Here is a 27,835-nt window from a genome sequence, read left to right as displayed (position 1 = left end):
CCCCCTCTTCCCCCCCCCCCGCCCCGGAGCCGCCGGCTCCTCCCCTCCCCCTCCACGACCGTTGGCAGGTTTGAATGGCTCGCGGCGCGCGCGCGCGCACCAGCTCCGCCCCGCGCGCACGATGGCGGCGCTTCGGCTGGGGCAGTGACTGCGGGAGGCCGCCGCCGCCGCCCTCCCCAGCAGCGGGCCCGGGCCCGAGCCCCGGCTGTCGGCGGCGCGGGGGAGGGGCCGCGCGAAGCTGTTATGCAGGATCCTACCCCAGAGAGCGGCGGGAGCGCCCGCCCTGACGAGGAGAGGCGGGAGGCGGCGGTGGTGGTGGTGCCGGCGACCGGCAGTGCCTCCTGGCTCCAGAGGGTGTTTGAGGAAGTGCGGGGCGCCTCGCAGCTGAGCGTGGTCCCCACAGAGCCGCCGCCCGTGACGGTCGTGGCGGTGGAGCGGTACCTGGCCGAGGCGCCGCCGGCCGCCGCGCAGTACTGGTACGACGTGACGCTGGCGGATGGCGCGTGCCAGGAGCGCTGCTACCTGGCGCCGCGCCTCAACGGCCTGGTGCAGCGCGCGCACCTGCACGCCGGCGTGCGCCTGCGCCTCACGCGCTGCTCCTACCGGTACGACGAGAAGCGCCTCAACTACGGGTTCCTCTGCCTGGAGGAACTGGAGCGAGTCCACGGCGCCGGGCCCGCACCCGCCGCACCCGCCGCGCTGCCCCGCGGCCTCCCGCCGCCCCTTCGCGGCGTCAAGAAGCACTACCTGCCGCTATGGAACAACGAGGATCCATACGGAGACGTGTGGGTGGCAGACAAGCCCCGGGCGCAGATAGACGTCGACGGTAAGCGGAGAGGAGGCGGTTCCAGGGGAAGGGGGTGTAAGTGGGAACCGGCCCTGAGCTGCCCAGCGGCAGCACGAGGGTGAAGAGGTGCGGTTGTTGCTTTGCTTGTGCGCCGGGCTGAGCTCCCTGGTCAGAAGTAACCCTCCGATTGCGATAGACACCCATATGAATGTGCCAGAGATGTCACAGTTTACATGTTTATGTTATTTGAAGAGGGTTTTTTAAGCTTTCCAAAACATTAACCGAAAATGCAGTGCTAGCACCCAGGCTCCCGAGGTGTCAAAAACATCCTTTCCCATAGTAATCTCTTGGCTAGTCCGTGGGACTGGTGCTCGTGCCTGGAAGCTGCCACCCAAAACGTGGTCAGTGTTGAGGGGCTCAGGCCAGTCCATGAAGCCAGGTGAGGAGGGAGGTATAAGTGGGACTTATGCATGAGTGTGATGCCCTTGTAGGCTAATGCCTATATCTTTTGCATTAGCTCTTCTGCTCATCTGGTGATGCTTCTGTGTCATTTAAAATATGTCACTGTGCTCTCTTTCAATTAGAAACAAAACCAAACCCCCCCAAAAAACCCCAAACCAAATCAAAATAATGCTGTGTGCAGATTACTCAGAACAGGATTTCATGGTGAGCAGTAGTAGCAAATACGCCTTTTTAGATGTTCCAAACATTAAGAAGATACATGTGGCATCCTCATCTGTGCACTTTACTCCTGAAAACTTAAATGTTCAATCATAAATACTACTTTGGTCTTTTTCTCTTTCTTTCCCCCTCCACTCCCTCCTCCCCCCCCATTAACCTTAGTCTCCAAGCTGACTTCTCTTGGTCAGCTGGAAATGACCTGGAGAAGCAGAGTTCACTACCATCCACTTCTTGTGAGAGTCCTGCACAAATCTAGACTAAGGTACTACGGGAAACCAGAGAAAAAAATGGATATGCCTTATCAGGTAAAGAGGGATAAATGCATCGGTTAACATTTGAACAAATAGCTGTAGGATATTTGGAAGTCATTATTCCCACATAGAAAGTACTTAAAGTTAAGAAGGTTATTGTAGCTACTTTATATTAAACTTGATACTTTTACTAAAATGCTGAGCCCTTTCAAGTAGACCAATGCCCAGCCAGTCTCTGAACAGTGGGTACTCTGGGAAGACTAGCAGCCTGTTTTATATCTGAGCGTAATGTTACATGGCATGGAATATCCCCTAGGTCAGTTCAGGTCACCTATCTGTACTGTGTCTCCTCCCAGTCTCTTGCCCATCTTTAGCTTACTTGCTGGGGTGGCAGAGTGAGAAACAAAGACTTTGACACTGTGCAAGCACTGTTCAGCAACAGCTATAACATTGGTGTGTTACCAACACTGTTACAGTCGCAGATCTAAAACATAGTACCATGTAGGCTGGTGCAAAGAAAATCACCTCCACCCCAGCCAGACCCTGTACAGGAGGGCAGCACTTTACAAAGAGCTCCAGTAACTCATATGATTCTTCCATGGGGGAGAGCGGTATGAAGCATCTTAATGAAGGGCTGTGGTGTTCTCTTATTCCAAGTTTCCGTTCCCTTTGCACTTGAAGGTGAATCTGGATCTTTTTATTGGATGTACTTTTCAGCAGAGTCTAGATGATACTCGAACTTCCTTGGCAGTTTATCAGTCACATTTCCTGGAGTTAGGTGTAGAATCAACACCCATTAGGTCAGCTCAAGAAGTTAGGAGACAGATTTTACACGCTCTTTGCTTTATGCATTCCTTCTTTAAATAGTGTTGTGTGCTGAATTATTGTTGTTAGATAAAAACCAATGGGTAACAAGATTCAATGATATAATGGTTTACTTTCAAGGATGAATGGTTCATGACTAATCAGGAATATTAGAATGAACAAATAAGTGCTGATTTGTGTAGTTTCTGTATTGAACTTGGAATAAGGAAAAGAGGGCTTTAGAAGCAGCAAGGGGAAAAGACACATAAGGTGCTAGATGTGTTCAAGAATGGTGATATATTAAAGAGAGTAGTATGAACAAAAGCAGATGGTGGTTTGAGGCTGATGAATGGATAAAATTAAGTATTTTGATAAAGCTGAGATTTTTTTTCAGTGGATTACTGTCTTTTAAGACCATTATAAAAGTGTTTAAAAGTCTTTTTCACTGTTTAGTGATCTGCTCAGTTATGGATTAAAGTTCACCCAGTTAGAAAAAAAAAAAAAAAAGAAAAAAAAAGAAAAACCAACAACTGGTATAAATCTTTGTCATGAGAAACACTTCAATGAAAATATAGTGGTTTGCAATGCAGGTTATTTTAGGAGTTTTTGTGTTTTGCTAGGTTGTGGTTTTTTGCTTCAAAGTTAGACTTGCATCGTGTTTTGATCACGAATGTTTAGCAAATAGTTCTGTAACATCTCAACTTCCAAAATATCTTTCTCCTTCATGGATATTTTGAAATGTTACTCCAAATACAGCATTCTCTCTGACAAAGAAGAATCTTTTCAGTATTGTTTCTTGTACATGCTATTGCCACAACCTTCTCCAAAAAAACACAGAGTGAAACTGGTGTCTCCTACCATTACTGAGCACTGGAAAGAGAAGAGTTCAGGCTGGAATAGTTGTGGAAGAATTCTTTTGTGGAGATTAGGGATTTCTTCAACTCTAATATTCAATACAAGTTTTAGAACATACTCTGTATCCCTATGTAATCATCAGAGAAGTTGTTCATAAGTCAAGTAGCTGACGCGTTATGTAAAATAAATACGTACCAGAACGATAAATAAGATATGAATGTATTTGTCTCTCTTTTCTTTAGGCTTACTTTGAAGTTGCTGATGGTTCAGGCATGATGTCAATGGTTTTGTGGAACTCATTGTGTCCTGAATGGTATAACAGTATGAAGGTTGGCACCGTACTGCTTCTTGAGCAGTATGCTGTCAAAACCAGTTACCCATTTAAAACAAAGCCAACCCCAGGGGATTCACAGATGAAGAGATTTGCTACAATTGGTTAAGTATCACAGAAACCTGTTTTGATTCAATTAAATATAGCAGTAAAAAGGTAGCTCTGCACAGAAATAGAATAGAAAGTGATCTATTGCTGAGACTAATTGATAAGGTATATATCCTTAAATATTAGCTCTGAAAGGTGTCTTAGTATCCAAGTTCTTATTGTTCCTTGGTTCATATTTGGATCATGTCTGCAAAGTTTATTGCCACACTTAGTTAAAACTTCTATTTAAAAATAAATAAATAAAAAACTAATCCCTGATGTCAGGTATTAGGGTCATAGAGACAGGCCTCTGATACTGAATTTTAATGTGATTCTACTTCCTGATTAATAATACAGATGTGTGTGCACTGCTCACACATTCTTCCAGGTCACTGATCTGGCTTTAGATTTTAGTGTATATGTCAAGGCCCAGAGTATCTGCAAAGCCCCACTGGATAAAAAGTTGCATTGATGACTGCTCTCTGTGCTGAAACAGCAGCACCATGGCAGTGCAATTATGACAAATAGCTATGAGAAGGTATTTTCTTGCTTTCAGTTGTTTAGTGTGACAGATATTCAAAGGAGCTATGCTACAGAAATGCAAGTGCTGCAGTATAACAATAATTGCCATTTCGGATGGGATTTGGTCAACTTTTTGTTTTTTTCATTCAGTGAACATGAGTTCTTTTCCCTTTTTTACTTTTATACTTGGAAAAAATGACAGGCAACATTCAGAAAATTCAGATAACTTCTTTTAAATAAGCAAATATATATGCATGTTAGCGAAGGATATATATGTATATATAACTTACGAATAATGACAGTTTCCTAATGCAGTTGCTACGGTGCACAAAAATAAGCAATATTTTCCCCGTTAGAAGCACTGTATTCTCTACCTAATGTATCTTTGCCTTAAAACCAGATCTTAATGTCTGAAGTGTTTGTGATGAGTTGCCAGAAGAAAAAAGTTTAGCCAGGAATGGAAGTTTGTGAGGGAAACTGATAATGATTATAAACCAGCCCTGAAAATAATTATAATTGCCACAAACCCTTTCTATGGAGAAAGGACAGAATAAAATGTCATCCGAGGTGACTTTCTCTAAGGGCAAATATCACTTTGTTGCAATGGCTGGGATTTCTGCAAGCATTATTGGGGTAGAAATGCTAACAGAGATCACAATGGAAAAGTAGGCCAGTGGGCTGTAAATGGTAATAGATATGTAATGGAAGAATTAGAAGACAGTCTATAGTAAAGTGCCATGGTGTATTTTCAGACCATGAATAAACTGTAAAATCACTAATCCTTGGTTCATATCAAGGTATGTATAGTATCTTATTCCTTTTCTCAGCACAAAGCTCAGAATTTTGTCTTATTGTGAACTTACAAAAGCATGTAACATCATGCATTGATGGATCTTATGCCTTTATCCTGTAAGAAGAGAATCTAAAGAGAACAGAATATCCATAAAAAACTTCTAGAGAAGTTATAAAATTGATTGTAGGCAACTCCTGGTGCACGGGTTTGGGTTTTTTTTGTTCAAATGAAGTGCACTTTAATGCCTCGCTAATTACTCCATTAATAGAAAGATCTCTGTATATGCCCGATATGGGGCAATGTTTCAGGGTTTTTTAAGCGTGCACAATGAGTGCTCCAAAAGTTCTTCAGCTAGCTAGTTAAGGCAGTCAGTTACACTGAATTGCTTAAGTAACAATTACTTTTTTCATCATCTGTTTCCAATTTGTGATTCCATCAGATTCCAGTATTCACCTGTAAATGTTGTAAAATATATCTGGAGGGTTAACAGGGCCACAAGGGAAAGGACTTTCCAAATCAAGAGTTCTTGCAAGACAGTATGCTTCTAGCATATTCCTAGATTTCTGTGAATCTAGTTCTGCATTGCTTGCTTCTGTTTGCAGCTGCAGCATTTTATGACATGCTGAAAAGTGCTGTTTCAGGACCTAAAACTTTTGGAGCTTAAATAGCTAGTACCAACACCTTGAATTCCACTGCTAGGCGATGTGTTCATTTCACAAATCACCAACTTCATGTGGTACCGATGAAAACTGCTGTTTTGAACAGCCTGGGCTGACCTTAGCTTCTGAATCATCCCAGGGTATAGTCTTGAGTCTATGGCTTTTGTCTAATCTCAAAATGACATAACAATTGGTAATTAGTTTTGATGCATGGGGAAGTTTTGTTTTCAGGAATTTTCTCTAAAATGCTGTCTTAAAACACCATATGCAAAACCACAATTGTTCTCCAAATACATTGCTAGAAAGCAGTAGCCAAAAGAAAATTCTTAAGTAGAGGTTCTGATTTCAAGTCTAACGCCTTCCCAGTGTTGCATTGCTAATGTGAAACACAGACATAATTATATATTGTATACATTTTTTTATGCCTGTTTAATTACTTTTCAGGGTACATTATTTGAATAACCCGTTACCCAAACCAAATCATCTTGTAGAAACTTCATCAGAATCTGTATTTTTCGTGCCAACAATATTTCTCTTGTTAGGAGAGAGACAGTAGAGAACCACCTTGTGTATTCTAGATGCTGAAGCCATTCTTCCTGTATTTTTTATCTGGTTGCAGAACCCCTTGCTTCCCCCAGTGCTCCACCATTTTGTTATTAAATATCTAAACAGTCTGCTTAATAAATCAAAATTTTCAGGTGCTATAGAGAGAAAGACCTTGAAAGACATGAAAAACTTTTTGTTCTCCTCTATGGTCATGGTATATTTCTATCATATTAATAACTACCTGAACTGGTATCAGATGTGGAAGTTCTTATCTCCTAGTTCTAGCTTCTGTTTTACTTCATTGTCTCCAAGTCAATTTTAAATCTTGGTAACATTTGAGAATGAAGCTTGCATAAAAAGTACTTCATATCTAATCAGTATTATAGTATTAATTTCTGTTGCTGTTTTTTTAAATTTCTGGCTGGATCATACTAATGGGCTCATGTAGGGAATTGGCAGATTGTAAAATTGCACCGTTGGATGCTGTACCTGAATGCCTTGCTTTGTTTTGATGAAAAAATAAAATTAGAGGAATTGATTCATAATTTCACAAACGGTGAGACACAGTTGGAATACTTCATTTAAGAAGCCTGAACCCTGGTTTTTTGCAGGTTTTTGGGTTTTGTTTGTTTTAATTTGCATTCATGCCTTAAATGTTACTGACTATTTTATTTTTTTTATATTGTCAGAAATCAGCCTTAATGTTCGAGATCCTCCTACTAAAATAAGTATTATTCCAGAAGAAATGGTTAAGCCGGAGTGGGGATTACCTGAAGTTAAATATCGATTTATCACAAGGTAAAATACAATTTTGTTGGCTGTCCAGCTGGAACTTTAATTTTACTATGTTACACTGAATGTTAGTTGGAAATGTTTTTTGAAAAGTGCTTGAGAAAGCTTTATGTTTTGTTATTAACAAGTACTCATTGTTTTGTTCTTTTTTGGTTTTAGGTCAGAACTGGATGGCTTACCAAACAATCATTCCTGTGATGTCATTGGTCTTGTGACATTTGTAGGAAGAGCTGAACGAGCAAGAAAGAAAGGTTTTTCTATGAATATAGCTTTTGGAATTTATCAAACAATATTGAACTTTCTGAATAAATGCTTATACATTTTTCTTAATATTTGTTTATATAGAACATGGTGAAGACTTCTGGCTCTATCGTTGGGCACATGCCATTGATGGGACCTCAGACCAACCATTCATACTGGAATTATTTGCAACTTCTCAGCCAGAAGTGTTTGAGCGTATTCACCCAAGTATTCATCTCTCTATAATGCTTATTAATAATTATTTATAGCGTTCTTCTAGTGGGTTGCTAATTTCAAATTCTGAGTATAATTGCCACTGAATATAAAAATGCCATGGTTTAGCTCCTTAAAGGGAAAATAGCTAATCAGAAATAAAAATTTAAAGATAAAAAAAGTAAGTATCCGAAACCCTTATCATATTGCAATCTGCCAGTTAGTCTAAATAAATCGATGGCCAGCTGGGCCTGGGGCTCATCTGATCTCATTAATTTGAAACAGAAACTTAAGTGAAGCACCTGGGGCAACATCTCTTGCATCAGAGGCAAATAAAGCAGGCAGCTGGTCAAATCTTTACTCCTTTTGTCCTGTAAATAAGTAATTTTTTAATACACTGGAATAATTTAAGAGGATTGGCAGAGAAGAGAGAGGTGAAAGTGGAAAAGCTTAATTTCTTTGAATAAATATTTTTTGGCCAAAAAGCAGTCATCACTCAGCTCTGTTAGTTATTACATGTGAGCTAATAATGATGTATTTCAAACAGGGGAATCCTTAATTAAGTATCTTAAAGGAACTTTAAATGTTTCTTCTTGCCATCTTTCTCTTCTCCTCCAAGTGCTCATCCTTCCATTAACACTGGTTGGTGTCACGTACATTTTTTATACCATATAATGCAGGACCAGCTGCACAACCCTGTTAAGATTAGGGCTTTATTCATGAGTGTTCTGGGGAAATGGCAAAGAATGACATTCCAGTGTTTAAGTGAGAAGCTCAATATGTGCTGAAGCATTTGTTGGCTCAAAACATAAAATGTCTTGCTTAGAGCACTTAATAAAATTAATCCAGTGTGTATCAGTCTTAACGTTCTGAAATCAATGAAATACCAGGGAAAAAAACCTGAAAGGTTTTTTTCTTTTGGGTTTTTTTTTTCTCTCCAGTGACATATTTGGTGTGTACACAGATGAGAGTGGTACGGGACCTCACTGAGAATCCTTCCAGCACAATTTACCTTACAACTTCAAATGAAAGTCAAATATTCATTACAGGTAATTCAAACTAGTTTTAGTTTAATGTAGTTCTCATCTTATTTTTTGAAAAGGATATTTTAATTTTACAACAAAATAATCAATGCATAGCATTGGTTTCTGTGTCAGAATTGATGAAATACCATTGCAAAAAGAAAAAGGAAAATTGCATTCTCGTGAGGCATTAATGGGTGTATCTTATAAAAAGAACCAAAGTATAATTGGGTTAAGTCATATGTTTGCTAATTCTTTTAGACCATTTTAATCCTTTGATAATGTAGCAATACATCCTTAAAAACATCAACACTTGCAGCTTTTCTGGGTTGCATATTTCCTTACTAGAAAAACAAACAAGCAAGGATATAGTTGTCCTAAATTTATCTTAGCTAATCTTTTTCACCAAATATTTGGAGAGCTATTATGTTTCATCTTTTCCAATGGAAAAGGGATATGGTGCTGGGTGGCACTGAAGGAGCATTCCTCCTGGTAGTCTGTTTCGAATACTCCTGTCTGTAGTTAACAGTACTCTTTGTGGCATTGTGATACTGTACACTAGATACCACCAGTCAATGTCGCAGGCAGGACCAGGCACAGCTGTTTATAGTATATTTGCTCTTGAATCGGGAGACAGATTACAGCAGTGTTGCAGGCAAGTGATGTACTGGCCTAATTGTAAGGGGGTATAAGATGTCGTAAGTGTATCTTTTCAGCGTTTGTTTATCCAGCTTATTTCTTCAGTGTTCCTAACATATCAGTCACCCAGTCTGAATCTTTCTGTTGACAAGTAGGAATAGAGAAAAAGTAAAATTTCCTGAACATAGTCAGTTCTATACACATAGTCTTTCCTGACAAGTTGGGTAGGGTGTTTTGTGCTTAACTGGACTAGCAAAGCGAGCTGGCGTTTTGTTAATAGGTTTATAATGATTTAATTTACTCCTAATTGAAGGATTTGAGAGGTGGTTTTTTGGCTTTGCTTTCTTTCAGTATATTTTCTGCTTAGTTTTCTAATCAAATACTTAAGCTTTCCTCTGCCCTAGCTTTAGTTCATTTTATGTCTGTTTGGGTCCTAAATGAGAACTACAGCTGGAGATTGGAAACTATTGGATAAGATCTATTTCAGTTCATAGGTTAGACATAGACCTGATCAGATTAATATTTATTAGACAAAACTGGTATTTAGTCCATATCTTGGTATTTAAACAAGCCAACAGTGAATATGTACCTTGCCAGTTATCTGCCAATAACAATCTTTGCTGAACCCTATGATGTATCTGCTCTTTACTGCTAATAAAACAATTTCTGATCATTTTATTGTTTGTATGCTCCTCTGAAAAAGTATTCTAGTAGCATTTTTGCTAGTTGTTTTATTTCTTTCTGTTGTTTAATATTTGTCTAACTTTCAGTGTCAAATGCAAGTCAAGAAATTTAAGATACTCATTTCACAAGACACCGTTAACTGGTAGAAAGATGTCTTTTGTATTCTGTAGTCCAGATTTTCTTAACCTGTTCTTTTTCTACATAGTGTTCAGGATAGTTTCAGGATGATAACAGATGACAATAACCTGCTTTGGTTTTGATACTAATTTATTTTTGTTTTAAAAGGGTGGCACAGGGGCCAGCCATACACCAAGGATACCAAAGTAAGAAACTTCATTCAGTGGACTAAAACACAAAACGAAGTTGATCAAATGGAGAAAGCTGTCATTGGTGGCTATTATCCTTTTCCACGACCTCCAAATAACTTTTTGAAATACTGTAAAAACAATAAAGGTATCATACCCTCAAGTATCTTTAAAGATTTAAAATTATTGAGAAACATTAATTTTTTAAATCAGTTTAATATTTAGTAACAAATTTTCTTTCGATTCTTGCATTCAGACATTTTGATACTGTATTTCTTCAAAACTTTATGGAAATTTCTCTTTTGGTTGTTTTTTTTTTGTTTTTTTTCAGTTGAATCTGTTTTGAAAGCTATAGGTGAAACAGGGAAAGAGATTGAAGACTTGCACTACAGAGAACACAAGCGCATCGCTGTTCAGGGAATAATTAGTGCCATAAGATACATCAGCTGTAGCAATGTGGCTGAAGAAGCCTCAGGAGTGGAACTTGCTCAGGTACAGTGTTTGGGAATTTAGCACTTAAGCAGCTACGATCATAACTAGCATGGAGAATCTTGCATTTGAGTTCGAGAACCTTCTTACATTGTTTCTTGATTAATATTATTTGCTATTTTGAGAGCAACATTGTCAAAAGTAATAATTTAGAACTTTTTAAAAAGCAATGATTTGGTATTCTTCTGAAAGTGTTACATCATTCCTCTGCAGTTCAGACTACTAGTTTGACTGGATAACCTAATGTAAATTAGAATGGGGAAGAGGCAACTACTGTAACATGCTCACTATCAACTTTTTAGACAGAATATGTCTTGTTAATATGTATAGAAGATAATTTCTGCTAGATATAACATGACTTTCACAAAGTAGGGTAATCTCTTCCTTTAAGAGTTACTTCGAAACTTGCACGTTTTTGAGTTAGAAGCAATAGCTGTAAGTGCTTTGAAACTCTTAAACAATTAACTGTTGTTGCAGAAAGATAATTCTCAGTCCCTTGAAAGTTCTGCTGCGTACAAAGAAGACTCTCTTCACAAGGAAAAAAACACCAACCTTCAAAATAAAGAAATTAAATCTTTTCTGGAGCCACAGTGCACTCCTGGGGAAAAACACCGTCACCAAGCTCTGCTGTCACAAAAGAGTTCAGTCAAGAGAAAGATACCGCGCAGGTTAAATACAGATGCAGAACAGTAAGCTCTCTTCATAAATACCTAGTAATAATATCTTCTAAAAAGTGTTTACAGAAGTTGATTCAGAGCACAGGCAACATAAAATATATAAGAAAGCTTTAAAAGCATAAACAGTTTAAAGGGCAGGTAGGTACTTTTCCTAGCATTAGGTGATGCTAGGAACTGTTCAGGCTAATGAAGGCTTGATTAAAGCGGGCGTTGGGTTGCACAGCTCACTTCTGATTAATATCTATGCTACTTTGTTGTTAATCTCACAGATTTGAAATAAAAGTAGTTAATACTTGAACCATATGTGGTTTAGTAACATAGCCTTGGAACAAGCAACAATTTAAGTGGTGTGAGGAAATAAGATTCCTTCACTGAAAAGGCAGTATCAGGATCTGGTATACCTGTTTCTTAATTTCAGACATAACTTATTTTTTTCTGTACTGCATGTAGCTGTTACTTGCTGTCAGAAAGGCAAATAGATGGTGGTTGTGTGCTAAGATACCCAACAGCTTGAAATAACTTGTAATACTATGGCTCTGCTTGTGGTGGGATTTCATGAAACTGTATTGCATCTAGTCAGACATAGACAAAGGATACCGTTCCAATATAAGGAAACAGAATAAGACAAAGTAATTTGTCTGATGCAACGATATTAGATTCAAGAGTAAAATACCTGCTTGTGTAAGATTGCCCTTTGTTGCAATGTTTGTGCAAAATCTAATACTTAGTATTAAAAGCCTGGTGTATCCATTGACAGATTTAATGCTGCAAAAATCTAGCCAGTCAGTATTTTTATTGTAGTGGATTTCTGATGCTATAAAGGGTATATTTTTCTTCTTGACTTTTCACATACAAAAGTCATAATATGGGAAGAGGATGGGTATTGAGAATATTTTGAGAGAAAATGAGATGAATTATAATTAGGATTGAATGAAAACTTAAAACTAAGAAAACCCTGGTGAACGGAAGTCCTGGCTTGTCAGTGTTACAGCAAACTTGTTAGTGGATTTCCATTCTGTAAGAAAAATTCCAACATTTGAGTATCTTAGGTTACTTCTGCCTGGAAGAAGAACATACGTGTCCTTTGCTTGGTGTATTTCCATTTAAATAAACACTGTAAAATAATGGTGAATTTCCTACTTTAAGGAGAAGTGCATCTGTTACTCCTGTATCATCGTACCGCTATTTCACACGGTCTGCAAGAAGAAAACTTGGGTGAGTCATACAAAGTTAATTATATTAAGTAATTGCAATGATGAACAGATACTTGAAGTCAAACTCTTACATGTCAGGAACCTGTATCGAAGTGAAATGAAAGAACAGATCAGGGGAGAGTTTCATATTTTCTATTCACTTCCTTTGCACTGATTCTAGTTCAAATATATTGAATTATTATATTCTGAAACATAATTTTGAGTGTGTTATTAAACATACCTTTATATTGCTGCTAGTGCTGCATAGGGTTTATCATGGTAAGCAGAGTAATATATGTAGTCTTCGTTTCAGAAAGTTTACAGTTTAAGTAGCAAAGTCAAAGGTAGGAGGAAGGGATGCTTAAATTAGCAAGCAGAGTGAACAGTAAAATAGCATTAATAGATTCTCTAGCCACTACCCTGAGAAGGATCCCTGTGAAGCCACTACCCAACACTCAGTCTTTATTGAATTTGGTTTGGATCCAGAAAAGGATTTAAAAAAAAGGAAATCTGGACGGGATTTTCAAATCCAGAGCCCTGACAAGTCTATAACTTGATGGAAAAACTACAAATGGGAAATTATTAAGAAAACTGAATGAGGGTAATTGTTTGCTAGTCTGGGATAAAAAGCTACTTTCCTTCATGCATTTTGCTGAAGGGCCCTAAATTCTTGTCATTTGTTCCATACCCAGCTCTGGTAACTTGAATGTTTGAACTTGTCGGTGTCAGTAACATAGGATATTTGCATGTTATGGGCAGCAACGATTTGGGCTTGTGTCATGAGTAGGTATACCCCTCAGCTGCTGCCTTAGCTTACTTTTAGCACATCTTCCCCCCCCCCCCCCCAAAAACCAAGAATCATGGTGCTAGAGATATAGCAACAGTAGTAATAATGGAGTTGATCATAAGTTATTGTCAATTCTGCCAGTATTACTGCCCCAGCATGCCTGTTTTCTTGAAAAGCATTTCTTGGAAGCTAATTTGCAAAAGCTTTTTCTTGTGGGATAAACGAGGCTCTTTTGAGCCCACTTCGCTGTTATTTCCTGTGGTCCTCTTGGTAGCTACTGCATTTTCTAGGGGACACGGTTGCCTGGCTCTGCAGCCCCTTCATTAAAAGCGTAACACCTGGCTTTAAGGTGACATCTCTGCGGGTGGTGCAGGAGTTTGCAGGAATTTGTGGCACAAATCCATAGGAAAATCAAGAGGATTTAGTGGGATGTGCAGAATTCCTGGTTTTCTTTCACTTGCTGAGAACTGTTCCGTCTTTTGCTTGGGGCTGGAGGGTGGGAAGAATGTTTTCTCCCCATTTCTTAAAAGTGAAGCGAAAAGTTAAGGCATGTTTACTTTGTTCTTTGCTTCTCTCAATCTACTACTCTCCTTGCTACGTGTGTGTCCACTCTATGCCATTACTGCTAGAACCTCAACTAAAGGAGGAGAAAGTCTGTGTTGGATTGTGGAAAACTGTTTCACTCTATATAATTAAAAGGTAACTTGTGTATTTGTGTAATTAACTATGAAGTTGTGCCAAATTCTCCAAATCACAAAAGGAAAATACAAAGTTAGCCTGACATACCTTAAAATTGCATTGTTTTCTGTTCTGTTACTTAGAAGTAGCAGAATGTCAGCTCTCACTGAGCTATTTTAATACATTGATGAAATAACAACAGTATAGATATATTTTGAAGTATTTCAAGTATTTTGTGCAGGTTCTCAGCATGTGATTGCATTTTTTAAGGTTTGGGGTTTTTTAACAGTAAAAGCTTATTTTAAGGATCTTTATTAACAGCTTCAATTCGAACATTTCTGAGGTAACTTATTTACCTGGTTATTATGGGTTTCAGAAAGAACGAGGTAAGAGCAAACTGGTTAATATTATTGCTGATATTTATAGCTTTGCTAGTAGAGGCATTCAACAAATGTACTTTTAAGCATTTAATATACTTCAGAGTAGTTTGGTAGTTTATTGTGAATGGGGAAAGATCAGGAATTTCAGAAAGGGTATTTCTGTGTGGAAGTGGAAGAAAAAAAGAAAGTAGCTTGCTTAGCATTTTAATTTTTTTAAGTTTAGCACTGTGGTTACCATGGAGTCGCTGGTGCACCACATGCTCCCACTCTGTACTGCTTGAAAGTAACTTGTTTCTATGCTTCTGTCATTTCCGTTTCACTTCTAAATGTTTATGTAGCTTAGACCCTTTTCTCCTTTTTCACTCCCCTCTAAGTGATGGCAGTTCACTCCCTTAAGGGGTGGCGATTCTATAGTATGGGAAAATACTGCTTGAGGTTTGCATGACTGAAAGTTTCCCAGATTTTAACATTTCCTTCAAATCCTTTTTTCACATAAATCAGATTTTTTTTTTCAGGGAGAAATTGGTAGATATTAACACTCAACTTGTGTAGACTTGTCAAATTATTGTAGAAGGCTGTTTGGTTTCTCTGTTACTTGTCATGGTAGATGCGTATACTGTAACTGTGTCATGTTGAGTTGATTTCAAAGCAGTCTATAAAATAAGTCTTTTACCAGTTATATCAGTGAGTGGGGTGTTTTGTTGGTTTGAAGCACTTTAATTCCTTGCATAGCTACAGGTTTTAACTTTTTTTTTTTAATTTCATTTATCACATTTAGTCTCAGTGTTTAGGAAGCAGGTGTGAAGAACCAGGCGTGCATATTTCCCCAATATTTTCAAAAAGTATTCGTGTGCCATCTGTTTTGATGTTATTTTTGTTGACCGTACTTTAAAGTAAAATGACTGAAAAGGTGAACACCAGTGCATCTGGAAATACTGAATAAAGGCCTTTTTGCCAGTGAGCATCTGTGAAAAGGGAAGTCTGCAGAGTGCAGGCTGGGAATAGCAAATTTGGCATGGCACAAATTCTCATAAAGCTGGCATTGGCAAAATAGGAATGTGGGTGTTTTGGTGTACAACAGCCACAGCATGTTGCAGTAAATGGAAGGATTTGGGTTATATCAGGTAACTTGCTTGCAGACATACTGGCTGGTAAAGAAGCATATAAACTGTGTGTATAGACAAGTAGGTTTCCCTTACAAACTTAGCTCAAGTTACACTATGCACATCCAGCACAAAGCAGTCCTAAAGGAATAACACATTGGGCAGGTATGAGAAATCATCCCAGCTGCAGATCTGTGAAAGAAACAGGGGAAAAATCGTGACAAGTTATTTTCATGTTTTCCAGAGGATGTACTAGCTGTAAATCAGAGCCTATTCACTTCCAAACTAGATAATTTTAGATTAAAAACCCCCTCAGATTTCTATAATATCAACTTGTCAGCAGTATGACTTTGTTTAATCATCTGCTTTAATGAAGAGGGAATTTGGCATGTGTGTAACTTGACACACTGATTTTTGAGCAAGCCTTTCCTAACATTTTGCTAGATTTTCATGTCTCTTGTTGAGACGTCTGAGTCTCAAAAGTGAGAATTAGTTTTGTTGACATTAATTTTTAATTACGCTACTTTTGTTAATACTCTTGAAAATGTTATCTAATGCCTTGAAAATGTATTAATATAGCTGGTGTGTAAATGTTTAATTTATTGTTATGCGTACACAGTAATTACTTTCCATGATGGTTCTTGTAAAAGCAATTAATTCTTCAGAAGATACTATGTTCATGGAAACATTCTTTTATTCAGAAGTAATACCATACAAAGAAATACTACCGTAGAAAGCACAATGTAATTGCTGAATGATCATTTTAGGAAGAGACAAACTTTCCTGCTACCTTTCATCAGAAAATACAAAAATACCACTGCATAAAATTCGATCTAACATCTTGCACGTATTTTTCTGAGATTGCCCTGGACCTCAAATCACATAGAAACACATAAAATTCTCATTTAACAAAATTTCTAACACAACTCTGCTCAGAAGCTTGGGTAGGTGGTGGGAAGCAAGTAGGGTGATGCTGTTTTAAAGTTCTCTATGTGGCAGCTGTTCTTTGTTTACAAAATGAGGTGGCTGAAACCTCAGTCGCACAGTTTGTGCTGCTTAAGTGAGGATTCTTTGGTGCCTAGAGCTGGTGATCACAAGATCACTCCACTAATTAGTCCACACCATCATGATAGTGCATTTCACAAAATATACTTTCATACTCAAAAATCTTTTTTTACCTTTACACTAGGTTTTAGATATTTTCAATTTGTTACGAAATGTTGATGTGAAATTTTCAATATACTATTTTCGTAGTATGAAATGGGGAAAAACTGGGAAAAAAACCAAAAAAAAACCAAAACACCCTCCTAACTGTAAATCCTTATGAGTGAAATACAGAATGACCCACTAAACAGTATATTCGTCTTTGATTCCTTTTTCACTGCCTGTATATTGTCCCCATGTGTTTGCAGTTAAGTATTTTATTGGTAACTACTTTTGTAGTTTGGAATTGTAGTGGTACCTCAACAAAGTCTTGCCTACGTCTCAGTTGTTTGTGACTCAAGATAATCAAGGTAGGGTTTTTGTTTTTTTCCTAAGTTTATTCAGCCATCGTGGTGAGTTTATAACAACAGGAATGGAGCAAAGAAAAAAGGAATAAGTGGGTTTAAGAGCTTATTTTACCATGGTCTGGCTGCAGAGTATCTGTTACATTTTTCTCCTGTGTGATATCCTAGGTAATTAGAGATGGTTAGAGAACAGTTGCTTACCATTAATTCAAAATTTTGTGATTAAAAAAAGTATAACAAAAATCTAGTTTGCTTGATTTAACTGATTGTTGTTACAACAGGGTAGTATGTCCAAAGGAAAATATATATTTGGAATTTCTGTATCTTTTGGGATTCTGAAGAGATGACACGGCTCCATTCATGCTGTAGTTTTGACTACTGAAGGGTTCTGCTATGAAAGTGCAGCAGCGTCCTGTGCATCTGTGTTTTAGAATCAAATCATAAACCCGTTGGCCATCTGTGATGTTCAGTTTTTAGTGAAACATGCTCTTTTCCCGAGGTGCCCAGTAGAGGGCAACAAACACTGGTTTTTGAGTGTAAAATACCTTCATTGAATCATCATAGAATGATGTAAAATACATTCTTATCTGCTTCATAAAGCAAAGAAGTACAGTAGTTCTTGTCCTAAGCTCTTCCAAACTGATTTACTGAGTGTGGTAGGTCTCATTATGTTAAGCTGCTGTATTACATGTCTCGTAATATGAAACCAGGTGCTAGTGCTCACTCAGTTCAAGCTTGTATCATTTGTTGCTAGAAATTTGTCAAGGTTTGAACTTTTACTGCATAGTGTTTGAGGTTAAATAGGTTTTAAATGCATATGCTATAACTTTCTTTTTATAGCTTGGATGAGTTTCAGCATGAAGATTTTGTGCAAGAGAAAAATAGACAGACTCTGTCAGACAGTTCACAGCACTCCACAGGTACGTTGCAAATAGTTGTTACATTAACGTTAGGAGGTTTAAGCTTAATTCTTCTCTTCAGGTCCAAAACAGGCAACAGAGATATCCATATAACCTTTGTTTGTCGAGACAGTTCTTCTGTACGTCTGACTGCATCAACCTCTAGGGAGCCACCATAGCAAAGTATTGTTAATGCTATTCTGCTCAGTCTTATCCCTGATTTGTTTTAAAGGATGGCTGGAAGAGCAGCATGGGCTTTATACAAGTTTTAAGTTAGTTTTGTACCTCTGAAGCACTTGGTAGCATCAGACCTTACGTGTTCTGTTCACAGTTTTCTTGCTGTAGTGATCTACATGTGATAAAATTGTCCCTCTCAGGGAAGGTAGCCCCAGAGCTTTGTGAGCACCTAATTAAAAAGACAAATACAAGATGTGGGAAAGAAATAGATGAAACATACAAGCCGGTAATAAGAATGGCATTTGGTTTAGGGATTTTTCTAAGTTAATATTTTTAATCTTTTCTCCCTTCCTCTGCAGTTGAAAAATAAACTTGTGTTATATGCAGTTAATTTCTTCATATCTATTTTGGATGAAGAAAAAAGTCTCAATTTGTCAGTTGTCATTATGTGCAGCTTGGTCCGTTTTTTATTTCATGCAAATATTTTGACATGTTTTCCTCTTTTCAAAGCTGACTGAATATGCTCTGAGTCACGTAATTTTATCTAAAAGTTTGTCTACTCCTATCATCTGTCCCAACATTAACATCTGCCAATTTATTGATGTGTATCACTGTTATGTATAATGTTGTCCATACTTTTAGTTTTGGCGAGGCAGCAGTTCATCTTCATGTATTAATGACCACAATAAGTTGTCTTTGTAGCCTGTTGATGATGATCTACTCCATTGTGCTGCTTTAAAGCAATAGAAATTACAGTTAATTTTCCTAAATGTTTAATATATTCAGAGGCTGAAGTGATGAGGAAACTTCCAAATTGGAGAAAAAAAATGTACAAGTAACTGTGTAAAGTGAAGATTATTCCAGAGAAAGAGCAGCCTCAGGTACTATGTAGAGATCTGTTCTTCAGAAGTAAGAGATCTGTAAACAACTTTGATAATTAATTGCTTTATTAGTTGTTAGTATTTGGTGAAATTTCCTGTTGCTTTTAAAACTGAGAAATCAGATTGAGTGTTTTCACCTGAAATGATTTTTACAGGAATTTCTGGTAGCTGTAGTGTTTATTTTACTATGCTGTTGATCTCTAGAATTGTTGAGATACCATCCAGATCTCATAAAATGAATGCATGTATGCTGTTTAAGTGAGTTATTCTAAAAGGTTGATTTTCAGAAAAAAAAAAAAGGGAATGTTACCAGTGAAATACATGCTTCATTTTTTATCTGTCCTCAATAAATCTTGCATTAGAGACTTATATTTAGATTCTTTTATTTAGATACCTGTATCTAAAATACAGATATATTTAGATAATTTTATTCTTAAACTTTTACACTGATATTTCCTCACTGCATATAACCGTATATAACTTTGGTTGGCTGATATTTTGAGTGTAGACCAAAATAAATTAATCAGTCTCTCATCTAATGTAAGTATGCAATAATTATATGAATATGTTAGTAAATGTAGCTACTAAACATATGCACATATTTTTCTCACATAACGTCAGTCCTCCTGGCAATATTGATTAGTCTTATATAAACTAGTGTTTATCTGATGCTAGTTTTATCTAAATAACAGTATGTTTATATTTTGCTTAACAAGCCTACTAAGTATGGCATATGTATCAAAGTCAACACTTTTCTATAGAATCATAGAATTAACTAGGTTGGAAAAGACCTTTAAGGTAATCAAGTCCAACCATTACTCGGGACTGCCAAGATCACTGAGGGCCTTACCTCCACAGTTTTTGAACGTTTCCATGCTGTGTTCCTTCAGATTTTTGAAGTTACTTTTTTTTTTCTTTCTTAGCATTCTGAGATTGTATGTAAATGAATTATGCATCACATACTTTTTCCATTTACTGATATGCAGGTCATAGGTGCTGTATAAAATGGAAAAGTTTTACTTTGAGCTTCGTAGCATTGTTACTATGGTCCCGGGTAGAGCTCTGGTTTTTTTTAAATACCAGCAAAGGAAACTGCCTTTAGAAGCTATTTATGGGAACATGAAACTTCCCTCCCTCCTCCCTTTATAGCTATGTATAACAGTGCTGACGCTTCGCTCTCCATATCATAGCAGCCTGCACCAAAGTAAGACTTTTTTAACAGTCGTTGGGTAGATATGCAAAAAGAGCCAATGGAGATATCCAAAACAAATTAGTAGTGTCTTTTTAAATGTTGAAATATCTTGAGGCAGGAAGCAGTATTGGGATGTGGTTTATTCACTGGAATTTCATTTACTCCAGGTACTATTTTTTGCAAGTGGTACAAAGGAGAAGTAAAAGATTGCAGTGTGTGCTGTAAGATAATATGAAATGTAACTGAAGTAGAAACGCACTGACTCAGGTTTACTAACAAAAGTGTTTGCAAGAAAGAAACTTTATAGTAATGGTGTAGGCTGACAACCAAATTAACTTCTAATTTTTTAGAAGAAAAAACATCTACTGTATACTATAATTATACAGTAGGTAAAAAAAAAAATCCCTCTGCTAACTGAACTGAGATGAACATAGGGTTCATCTCAGTTGCTTTTTGTGGGAAGTCATGTATTTCAATGTTCATCATAGCCATTTTTATATTTTAATTGGTTTAAAGAAGAAAGTAGTCTTTGCTGCCAAGAGGCTCTCTGTAGCTAGAGGAATTCAAACATCTGCTTTATTTTTCTCTAAACTGCAGTCAGATTGTTAAAGATTTCAGCATCTTATTGTTTAAATAACCAGTGGTGGCTTTTTTTACTGTGCTGTCCCAATTACACGTTTATGCTAAGTTAATAATGAGTGTACAAGCAGTACACAGATTATGGTGCCAATTATATATTGAGGGAGAAAAGTAAATTAATGATTGAAGTTTTAGAAAGAGAAGGGTTTTTTTTAATTCCACTGCTTATATTCTGAAACTTTTTTGTATTTATTTGCCTAATGTGTAATATTACTTCTTCATGCTTGTAGGCAATACTGTAATTTTCCAAGTAAAATGGTGATTAAAATGTTTCTTCATGTAGCAGCTTTCATGTGCCGCTTTATCTCATATGATGAATTCGAGTTTTGTGAGAAAAATACTGCTTTATACAATCCAGAGCACGGTTTCCATTTCAGTAGCAGTGTCATTTTTCTTTAAGTTCATGGTCCTTTGTTGTCTAATTGAATGCAGCAAAACTTCTTCCCTTGTTGAATATTCTTGTGTATGTTGTATCAAGTTTGTGTACATTCTGGTTTCTTCCTTTTTGAACATCATAGCAATTATGACACTAAAAAGAAGTAAAAATGCCTGTGTTCTTAGAGAAGGCTACGTGATGAGAAGTTGTTTCACAGGAGATGGAGGAGGTGCAAGGCTATACTGTGAATATTTTGAAATGAGCTTTCTGATAAGCTCAAAAGGCGGGGTTTAACAGTTGTCTTCAAACTGGAAGTGATAGTTATATTAACATGGTTACCATTAACAATCCCCATGTTACATGTAATAGGAAAGAAAAATGAAGCTATCATTGACTGTATAGCAAGAAATTGTAAAGGTAGCATAGTCTCAATGTAAGCATATAGTTACTGTGCAAGGGATGGAAAAGTTTACCTTCATTTGTACCCATTTTAAACTTGTTTTCATGGTGTCTGGCTGTTCATTAAACAAGTTTTGTGCTTGCCAAAAACAAGCCACAATGATGCTCTTCATGTGATGAAATGTATTTTTACTACTAGTCTAGCCTCTAAGGTTACCAGTTTGCTCATGTTCCAACCCTAGTTTAATTTGTTGTGCTGTACATTTTGAACATTCTGCCATGTCTTCGTAATTGAAAAGTTCTCATGAAAATATGTCTCATCTAGCAGAGAAGCAATATGATTCTATGAGCCTATAAGCAACTAAATATTTTCTCTGTTTGTAATAGACCAAGAAGGAATGAGTGATACACCTGAAACTGAAGAGACTGGAAGAGCTTGTGGTTTGTGGCAGAGTGACCTGTGGGCACAAGTGAAAGACAAGTTAATGAAATATTTGCATCACAGCACAATTTTCCCAGAAAGCATCCCACGTAAATTTGATTATGTGCACAGAGACTTGCTTATGCAACAGTACAACCTTCATGCAGCAGTGCACCAGCCAAAAGAAACCAGAACAGATAAAAATATCAATGACTTTAAAAGTGCTAGTGGCCTTGGGTATTATGAAGTGACAGTCCTGGGTAAGTATTTGGTAGCTCAGCATCTAAAAATGGTTACGCAAAAGCAGTATGAGCTTTTAGCTCTTTGCTGCATTCACTTGAGAATGACTTGAAGGTTTGTCAGAAACTGAATGGATTTCTCAAAATTAATCAGTTGATTCTGAGTATCTCTTGAAGTTTAAAATGATGATTGACATTTTAGATTTTTGTTAGAGTCATGATTTAGTATAATTTTTTACCAGAAAGCTGTAATTCTCATTAAAAATACCTTTAAATGAAATGACTGAATATCTTGTTTCTAGTATCTGTTTTCATATAATTTATATTTTTTTATGGTTTATGTGTATCATTTGAAGAATGTGTGTAGTCCTTAAGCTATTATTACAATTAGGGGTAGGTCCTGCTCACTAGTTCAACCAGTCTGATATAATCAGGTAAATTACTCAATTGCACTTGATTGTCAGCTGACTTTCCTGCTGGAGAAGTATTCAACAGAAGCAAGTTAGTGTTCTTAAAGGGAGAAGGACAACTATAAATGCTTCTTTTGAGTCTTATTCTCATTGAGGGTTTTTTTTTTTTTGAGTTGTTTTCTGAGTACTGTTGCTCCTAAGGTGCCTTTATTCCATGCTAGAAAATGAAGGGCTGTATTTCAGCTATATTCACCAACTGCTCTCAGGAGCTTCTGTTTAGCACAAAGTGTCAGTTGATTGATATTTGTTTGTTAAAATATAAATATGCAAGTTGATGTGTAGCTGTTAACATTACTGTGGGATATTAATCTGTTTGATTTTTTTTTGATGTTGTTGTTGTTCACATTAAGAGAAAGAAATTGCCTAGCATAACAATGCTCATGTTAAGTTCCCATAATTTAGAAGTTTCCATTATTTGCTAAGGGAGATTTGCAGAGGTGGTGTTTGAATATTTACAGTCATTAGAATCCTGGGACTTGCAATTTACAATATAATATTCAAGATGAAAGTAGCACAAGTACTGCACCACATACTGCATAGATACACTGGTTGGAAAATTAATTTCTCTACCCTTGTAGCAGTGATAAAGTTAAAAAGGAGTGTGAAATGGCTTCCAATGTTGGTTTAATATTTTCTGAGCTAACAACATTGTTAGCCTTAAATCACAGTTTGTTATAACATCATATCAATTTGAATGTGCTTCTGTATAAATACATATACACATATATCTTGAAATGTATTTTCAGATGTCAGTTATTACTTAATGGTAAAAGAACAAATAAATAAAAACCAGTGTTCAGCCTGCAATAGTTTGCTTTTTTTTTAGGAAAAAAAAAAAAGGTGCAGGAAGTTGCTAGTGTGCTGAAGATTCAGTTTTCTGGTAACTTCAATATTTTTTTTTTCAACAGGTATAAACCATGATGTAGCAATAGATGTTGCATTTCTTCCACTGTTTTGTCCTGATGATCCCCACTTATTTCAACTAGAAGACATTCAAAATGATACATTATTGTCTTGTATGAGTTGCATCTCTGCATGTCAGCAGACAGCCACTAGCAATGGAAGACTTCCTGACATGTTTCCACTTTCAGGTGAGTCTGGCTTTCACTGACATTACTCCTATTTCGTTTCTTGTTTTATCTTTGTATACAAGAGTTAATCCTCTATAGAAATCTCTGCTGTAAGTCAGGCATGTTCACCTGTTCAGTGGAAGATGCATGAATTCTATGTGACCACCTTTAGGAAATGGATGTAATACCGAACTTCCAAGGCAGGTTTTACCAGAGCTGTTCTCATACTCTGAAGATAGTATTTTACTAACTCCTAAGTGACCTAGATAGTATTTGCAGTTACTTGTTGATGCAAAATTATACTGACATAGAAGTCAGGATGTGTGGCTGAGCATGTGAATATTTGGCTTGATCTGCTTTGAAATAGAGTGGAATAACAGTTGCTCAGCCAATCCATTTCATTGATGTCACTTTGAACAGCTACTTTAACACAACCTAAAGTGCCTGTAGATGGAATTGTTTGCCTGCTATTTAATTATTTTCCTTCAGATTATGTTTCTAATTACTAGCACCTCACAACAAATACGGTGAACACTGTTAATGTGTATCGTACTGTAAAATGCCGTGTAATTATCATGTTTTCCTGCACGTTTATATAGACACACCTGATTTTATTTAAATGCATCTTTACCTTTCCTTGAATAATACTATGGAATAATACTACGGAATCTGAGAAGCACTAATGGTTAAGGCATGTATGTTTCAGCCTTTCCGTATCCAAGTTCTAATGCTGTCATTTCTAGGGATTAAATTTTCTACCCAGAAAAAAAAAAAAGTAAGCCAGCATTTAATAGTTAGAGTGAGGTTTTTCACTGAAAGAAGGTTGAACATATACATGTTACTGCATGGAAAACAATGTCAATTCAATATACCTTTTTACTGTATGTATATTAAGACACCTTTTCTTAACTTCTAGATGAAATTGTAAAAGCAGCGATGGATTTAGATGGCAAACATGTTGTCTGCATCCTGGACATCTGTCACTTGGGTGATGATAAGGTGGAAGTCTTTCTAAGCAAAATCTACAAGACAGAGGAACCTGGTGTGCTGGATGCAGTGTAATTGAATAACTTATTTTTCAAATTTATGTTGTTCAAAAGGAGGGAAATAAAATTGCTGCAACTTGAATACACCCTCTACACATTGCACTTTTCTAGAACTAGCAGACACAAATGTAAAATTATGTTTCTTAGAGCAATTGTAATGGACATCTGTGTAACTGAGAAGGAGAGCTGTTGCTTTTATTTACAGTCTTGAAACAGATTACACAATGTCTTGGTCACTTACATTCAAGAAGGGTAAATGGACAATACAGTGAACTTATCTTTTGATAGGATACCATGATATGGTATGATTGCCATCTCTCTTTCTCTGCCTGTGCACATACATACACCGGAAATGTATGTATCAGGGCGAGAACTGAAAAGAGGGGCAGGCTTTCCCAATATTAAAGGCAATGTTTGCAGAAGAATTAACAGGCTGTGATATAAATTCAGGCTGGAAATTAGACTAATTTTGAGGATTAGAGCAGTTATGTTCTATAGTGATCTTTTAGTGGCAGCCTATCTGCTCTTTAGGCTTGAAGCTTACTGTGTTTTGAGAAAGCGAATACCATGGTGCCTTCAGTACTTGGTTATCCAAAAACTACTTTCAGTTCTTCTTACCTGAACAAGGTCAACTGCTGGTTTTTTTAAATGGCTGCTCTTGTATATACATTGTTGGGTATTAAGTGTAAAAACCCAAAGTGTTTTAACATATTTTATTTATTAATTAAAAAATAATTAAATATTTTTAAAAAAGAAACTTTATTAGTGGAACTTGCTTCTAGCTTTGTGAGAGAAAAACTGTCTTTAAGGAGTGCTTAGCATGGCAGAATACAGTTTGTCACACCATTAGGGTTTTTTCTGTTGATCAATACTATCCTCTTTCTTTTTAGTAATAGCTGTATTCTGAATAAATGAAGGAGCTCAGCAGCTGCAAGAAGCTGCTACTTCTGCAAGAGCAAGAGACTCTGTAAAATTCTGACAACTTTTTGCGTGTATGCTAAGTAGCAGCTGGCTCCTGCTGAGTTCAAAACCAAGTCTCCCTTTTTCCTCCCTTGTGAAACAGCCTCAAATCATTTATACAACTGAATCCCTAGGAACTTAAGCAAGCGCTAAAGCACACTGCTATTTGACAACTTGTCCATGTGAAATGCTGGTCTCAGGTCAATTCTTTGAGAAGAAATTATTGCATTATGGAAGCTTGCCAATTACATTTTACCATTATTGACCAAACCCCACAGAGCTGATTTATAGGAACAGATATATTATTTTGTGGGAGACTTCTGGGCACGTTTTAGCAGCCTGTTGGTAATTGAGGAGTATCTCTCTCAAGTAGTTCACTTGTCTGCCCTGGGGACAGTGGACTTTGTCTTCAAGTACTTAAATTCTGAACCCTGACTTCAGTTAATGGTAATTGAAGGAGAACCATTTCTGCCTATCATAGTACAAGTTCATATCTTCAGATAAGAAGGGAAAGTCTTAACATTCTAAAGAAATTTATAAAATTATCCTGCCTCTCTATTGTGGTTTACAGTTTAAAAATGTATTAATGGGAAAAGTTTAACTTAAATTGTACAGGGACTAAAAGTTAAATGTGACTATGTATTGTATGTTTATATTTTGTATGGATCATATAGTATTAGTTCTAGAGCAATGTTTGTCAACCCATGCCTTTCAGAGTACCTTGTAACCTTGCCACAGGAGGCAAAGTGAAAACATACCAACCTGAGAAGAGCAGGATGTTGCTTGCATCATGTTATTGTGTATTTTTGTTCCTTAGGCTATGTGACAATTAGACACCATTGCTCTAGAGTGAGAGATATTAGCACCAGCACTTCGTGTACCAAACTGAGCCATGCTGACTGTGTCAGCCAGTATTTTTTTATTTAGATATACTTCAGGTCGAAGTCTAATTTTAATGAAACCATTATTTCTAGAAGCAATTTTTTAAATAATTATCTTTGTATGAATGGACAGATGTGGCTGACACTGTCACAGAGCCACTCTATTCTCTCAGCCACTCCACCCCATGCAGTAGAAATGCACCAAAGGCTGTTTGCCACCTTGCACTGCTTACTACACTTTAAAGATGTAGCATTAATCGTTTCATCCTACATGTTAGGACTCCCTAACTCTAAAAGAAATATCAGAATGGTGTGGAATATGTGTAATGCACAATTAAGACTTTAAAGAATATAGTTTTATTTTACAGAAGTGTTGTTTGAAATTTTTCACAGCAAATGCTGGGAAGGAGAGAGATTTAATCTTGCAGAATGAAGTGCCAATGTTAAATACACAGGCTCTCTGTGTCTAGCTAGAGAATATTCAATGCCTGTAGCAGACCTGGAATTTCAATACTCTGGGTCATTCTACAGCAGCACTTACCCTATCCCTTAAATTACACTGAACTTCCTATGCCGAGTTCAGTTTCTGAAGTCTTGCAGTGTTTAATATATGGCTCCACCACCCTGTCTCCCTTCTCCCTGCCAAACCAGCACTGTAGCACTGGGGCAAAGGTCCTCCCTGCAAAGAAAGTACTTGCTGTTTTATTTCACTTGGTGTTTATTGACACAAGTATAAAACCAAAGTATTTTTGATCCTGGGCCTGTCAACGCATGTTAATTTTGCTGTGTTAAGCCAAGATACAGATTCTTACTCCTGCAGAATGTCATAGGAATCATCCTTCTTGCTGTGTATTGTCAGTGTATTACCACTGCTGAGGGTAAAATACAAGACCACGTTCCCTAACTGTAGAATTCGTACCCATACCCAACCAAAGAACTGTACTGTAAAATCTTAAATTTGCATGTGTCTTACGTTTCCAGCATTAATTTCAAAGAAAAACAGGGGAAGGTAAACTCTGTAGCTAATGGTACTTTTATGTGTATAAAACTTGCTAAGTCATAGATCTTAGAGGTAAGATCAGTTTTGAATTAATGTGATGTAGAACTAGTGCAACATTGAAAACTTGGAGAATATAAATAAATAAATATATGTAAACAA

At 37.1% G+C, this 27,835-nt stretch overlaps 1 protein-coding gene across 3 annotated transcripts; it reads left to right on the top strand.

Annotated features, from left to right (window-relative positions):
- Positions 1 to 102: 102 nt before the first annotated feature.
- On the top strand, positions 103 to 27,835 carry RADX (RPA1 related single stranded DNA binding protein, X-linked). Of its 3 annotated transcripts, none has more exons than XM_030496809.1 (15): positions 103 to 826; positions 1,631 to 1,773; positions 3,621 to 3,813; positions 7,006 to 7,114; positions 7,268 to 7,359; positions 7,454 to 7,576; positions 8,503 to 8,610; positions 10,192 to 10,359; positions 10,543 to 10,703; positions 11,178 to 11,389; positions 12,527 to 12,592; positions 17,867 to 17,946; positions 21,977 to 22,270; positions 23,628 to 23,810; positions 24,706 to 27,835. In XM_030496809.1, exons 1-15 carry the CDS (start codon positions 244 to 246, stop codon positions 24,849 to 24,851), a joined length of 2,661 nt encoding a protein of 886 aa, XP_030352669.1. In that variant the 5' UTR covers positions 103 to 243; the 3' UTR covers positions 24,852 to 27,835. The 3 variants fall into 3 exon arrangements, with proteins under 3 accessions (XP_030352669.1, XP_030352668.1, XP_030352671.1); XM_030496808.1 differs by having other exon boundaries at positions 12,524 to 12,592; XM_030496811.1 differs by lacking the exons at positions 1,631 to 1,773; positions 3,621 to 3,813 and having other exon boundaries at positions 130 to 826; positions 12,524 to 12,592.

Source organism: Strigops habroptila, chromosome 9 (genome assembly GCF_004027225.2).
Source record: "Strigops habroptila isolate Jane chromosome 9, bStrHab1.2.pri, whole genome shotgun sequence".
Taxonomy (NCBI): domain Eukaryota; kingdom Metazoa; phylum Chordata; class Aves; order Psittaciformes; family Psittacidae; genus Strigops; species Strigops habroptila.
Note: the sequence above shows the minus strand (reverse complement) of the source record. Positions and strands in the feature narration are given on the sequence as shown.

Bases quoted from the DNA above. Each gene is read 5' to 3' on its own strand.
- RADX (XM_030496808.1), top strand. From the start codon at position 244: ATGCAGGATCCTACCCCAGAGAGCGGCGGGAGCGCCCGCCCTGACGAG. The intron at 7,360-7,453 runs GTTTTTCTATGA...TTGTTTATATAG, and splicing joins TGAACGAGCAAGAAAGAAAG to AACATGGTGAAGACTTCTGG. The intron at 11,390-12,523 runs GTAAGCTCTCTT...TCCTACTTTAAG, and splicing joins TTAAATACAGATGCAGAACA to GAGAAGTGCATCTGTTACTC.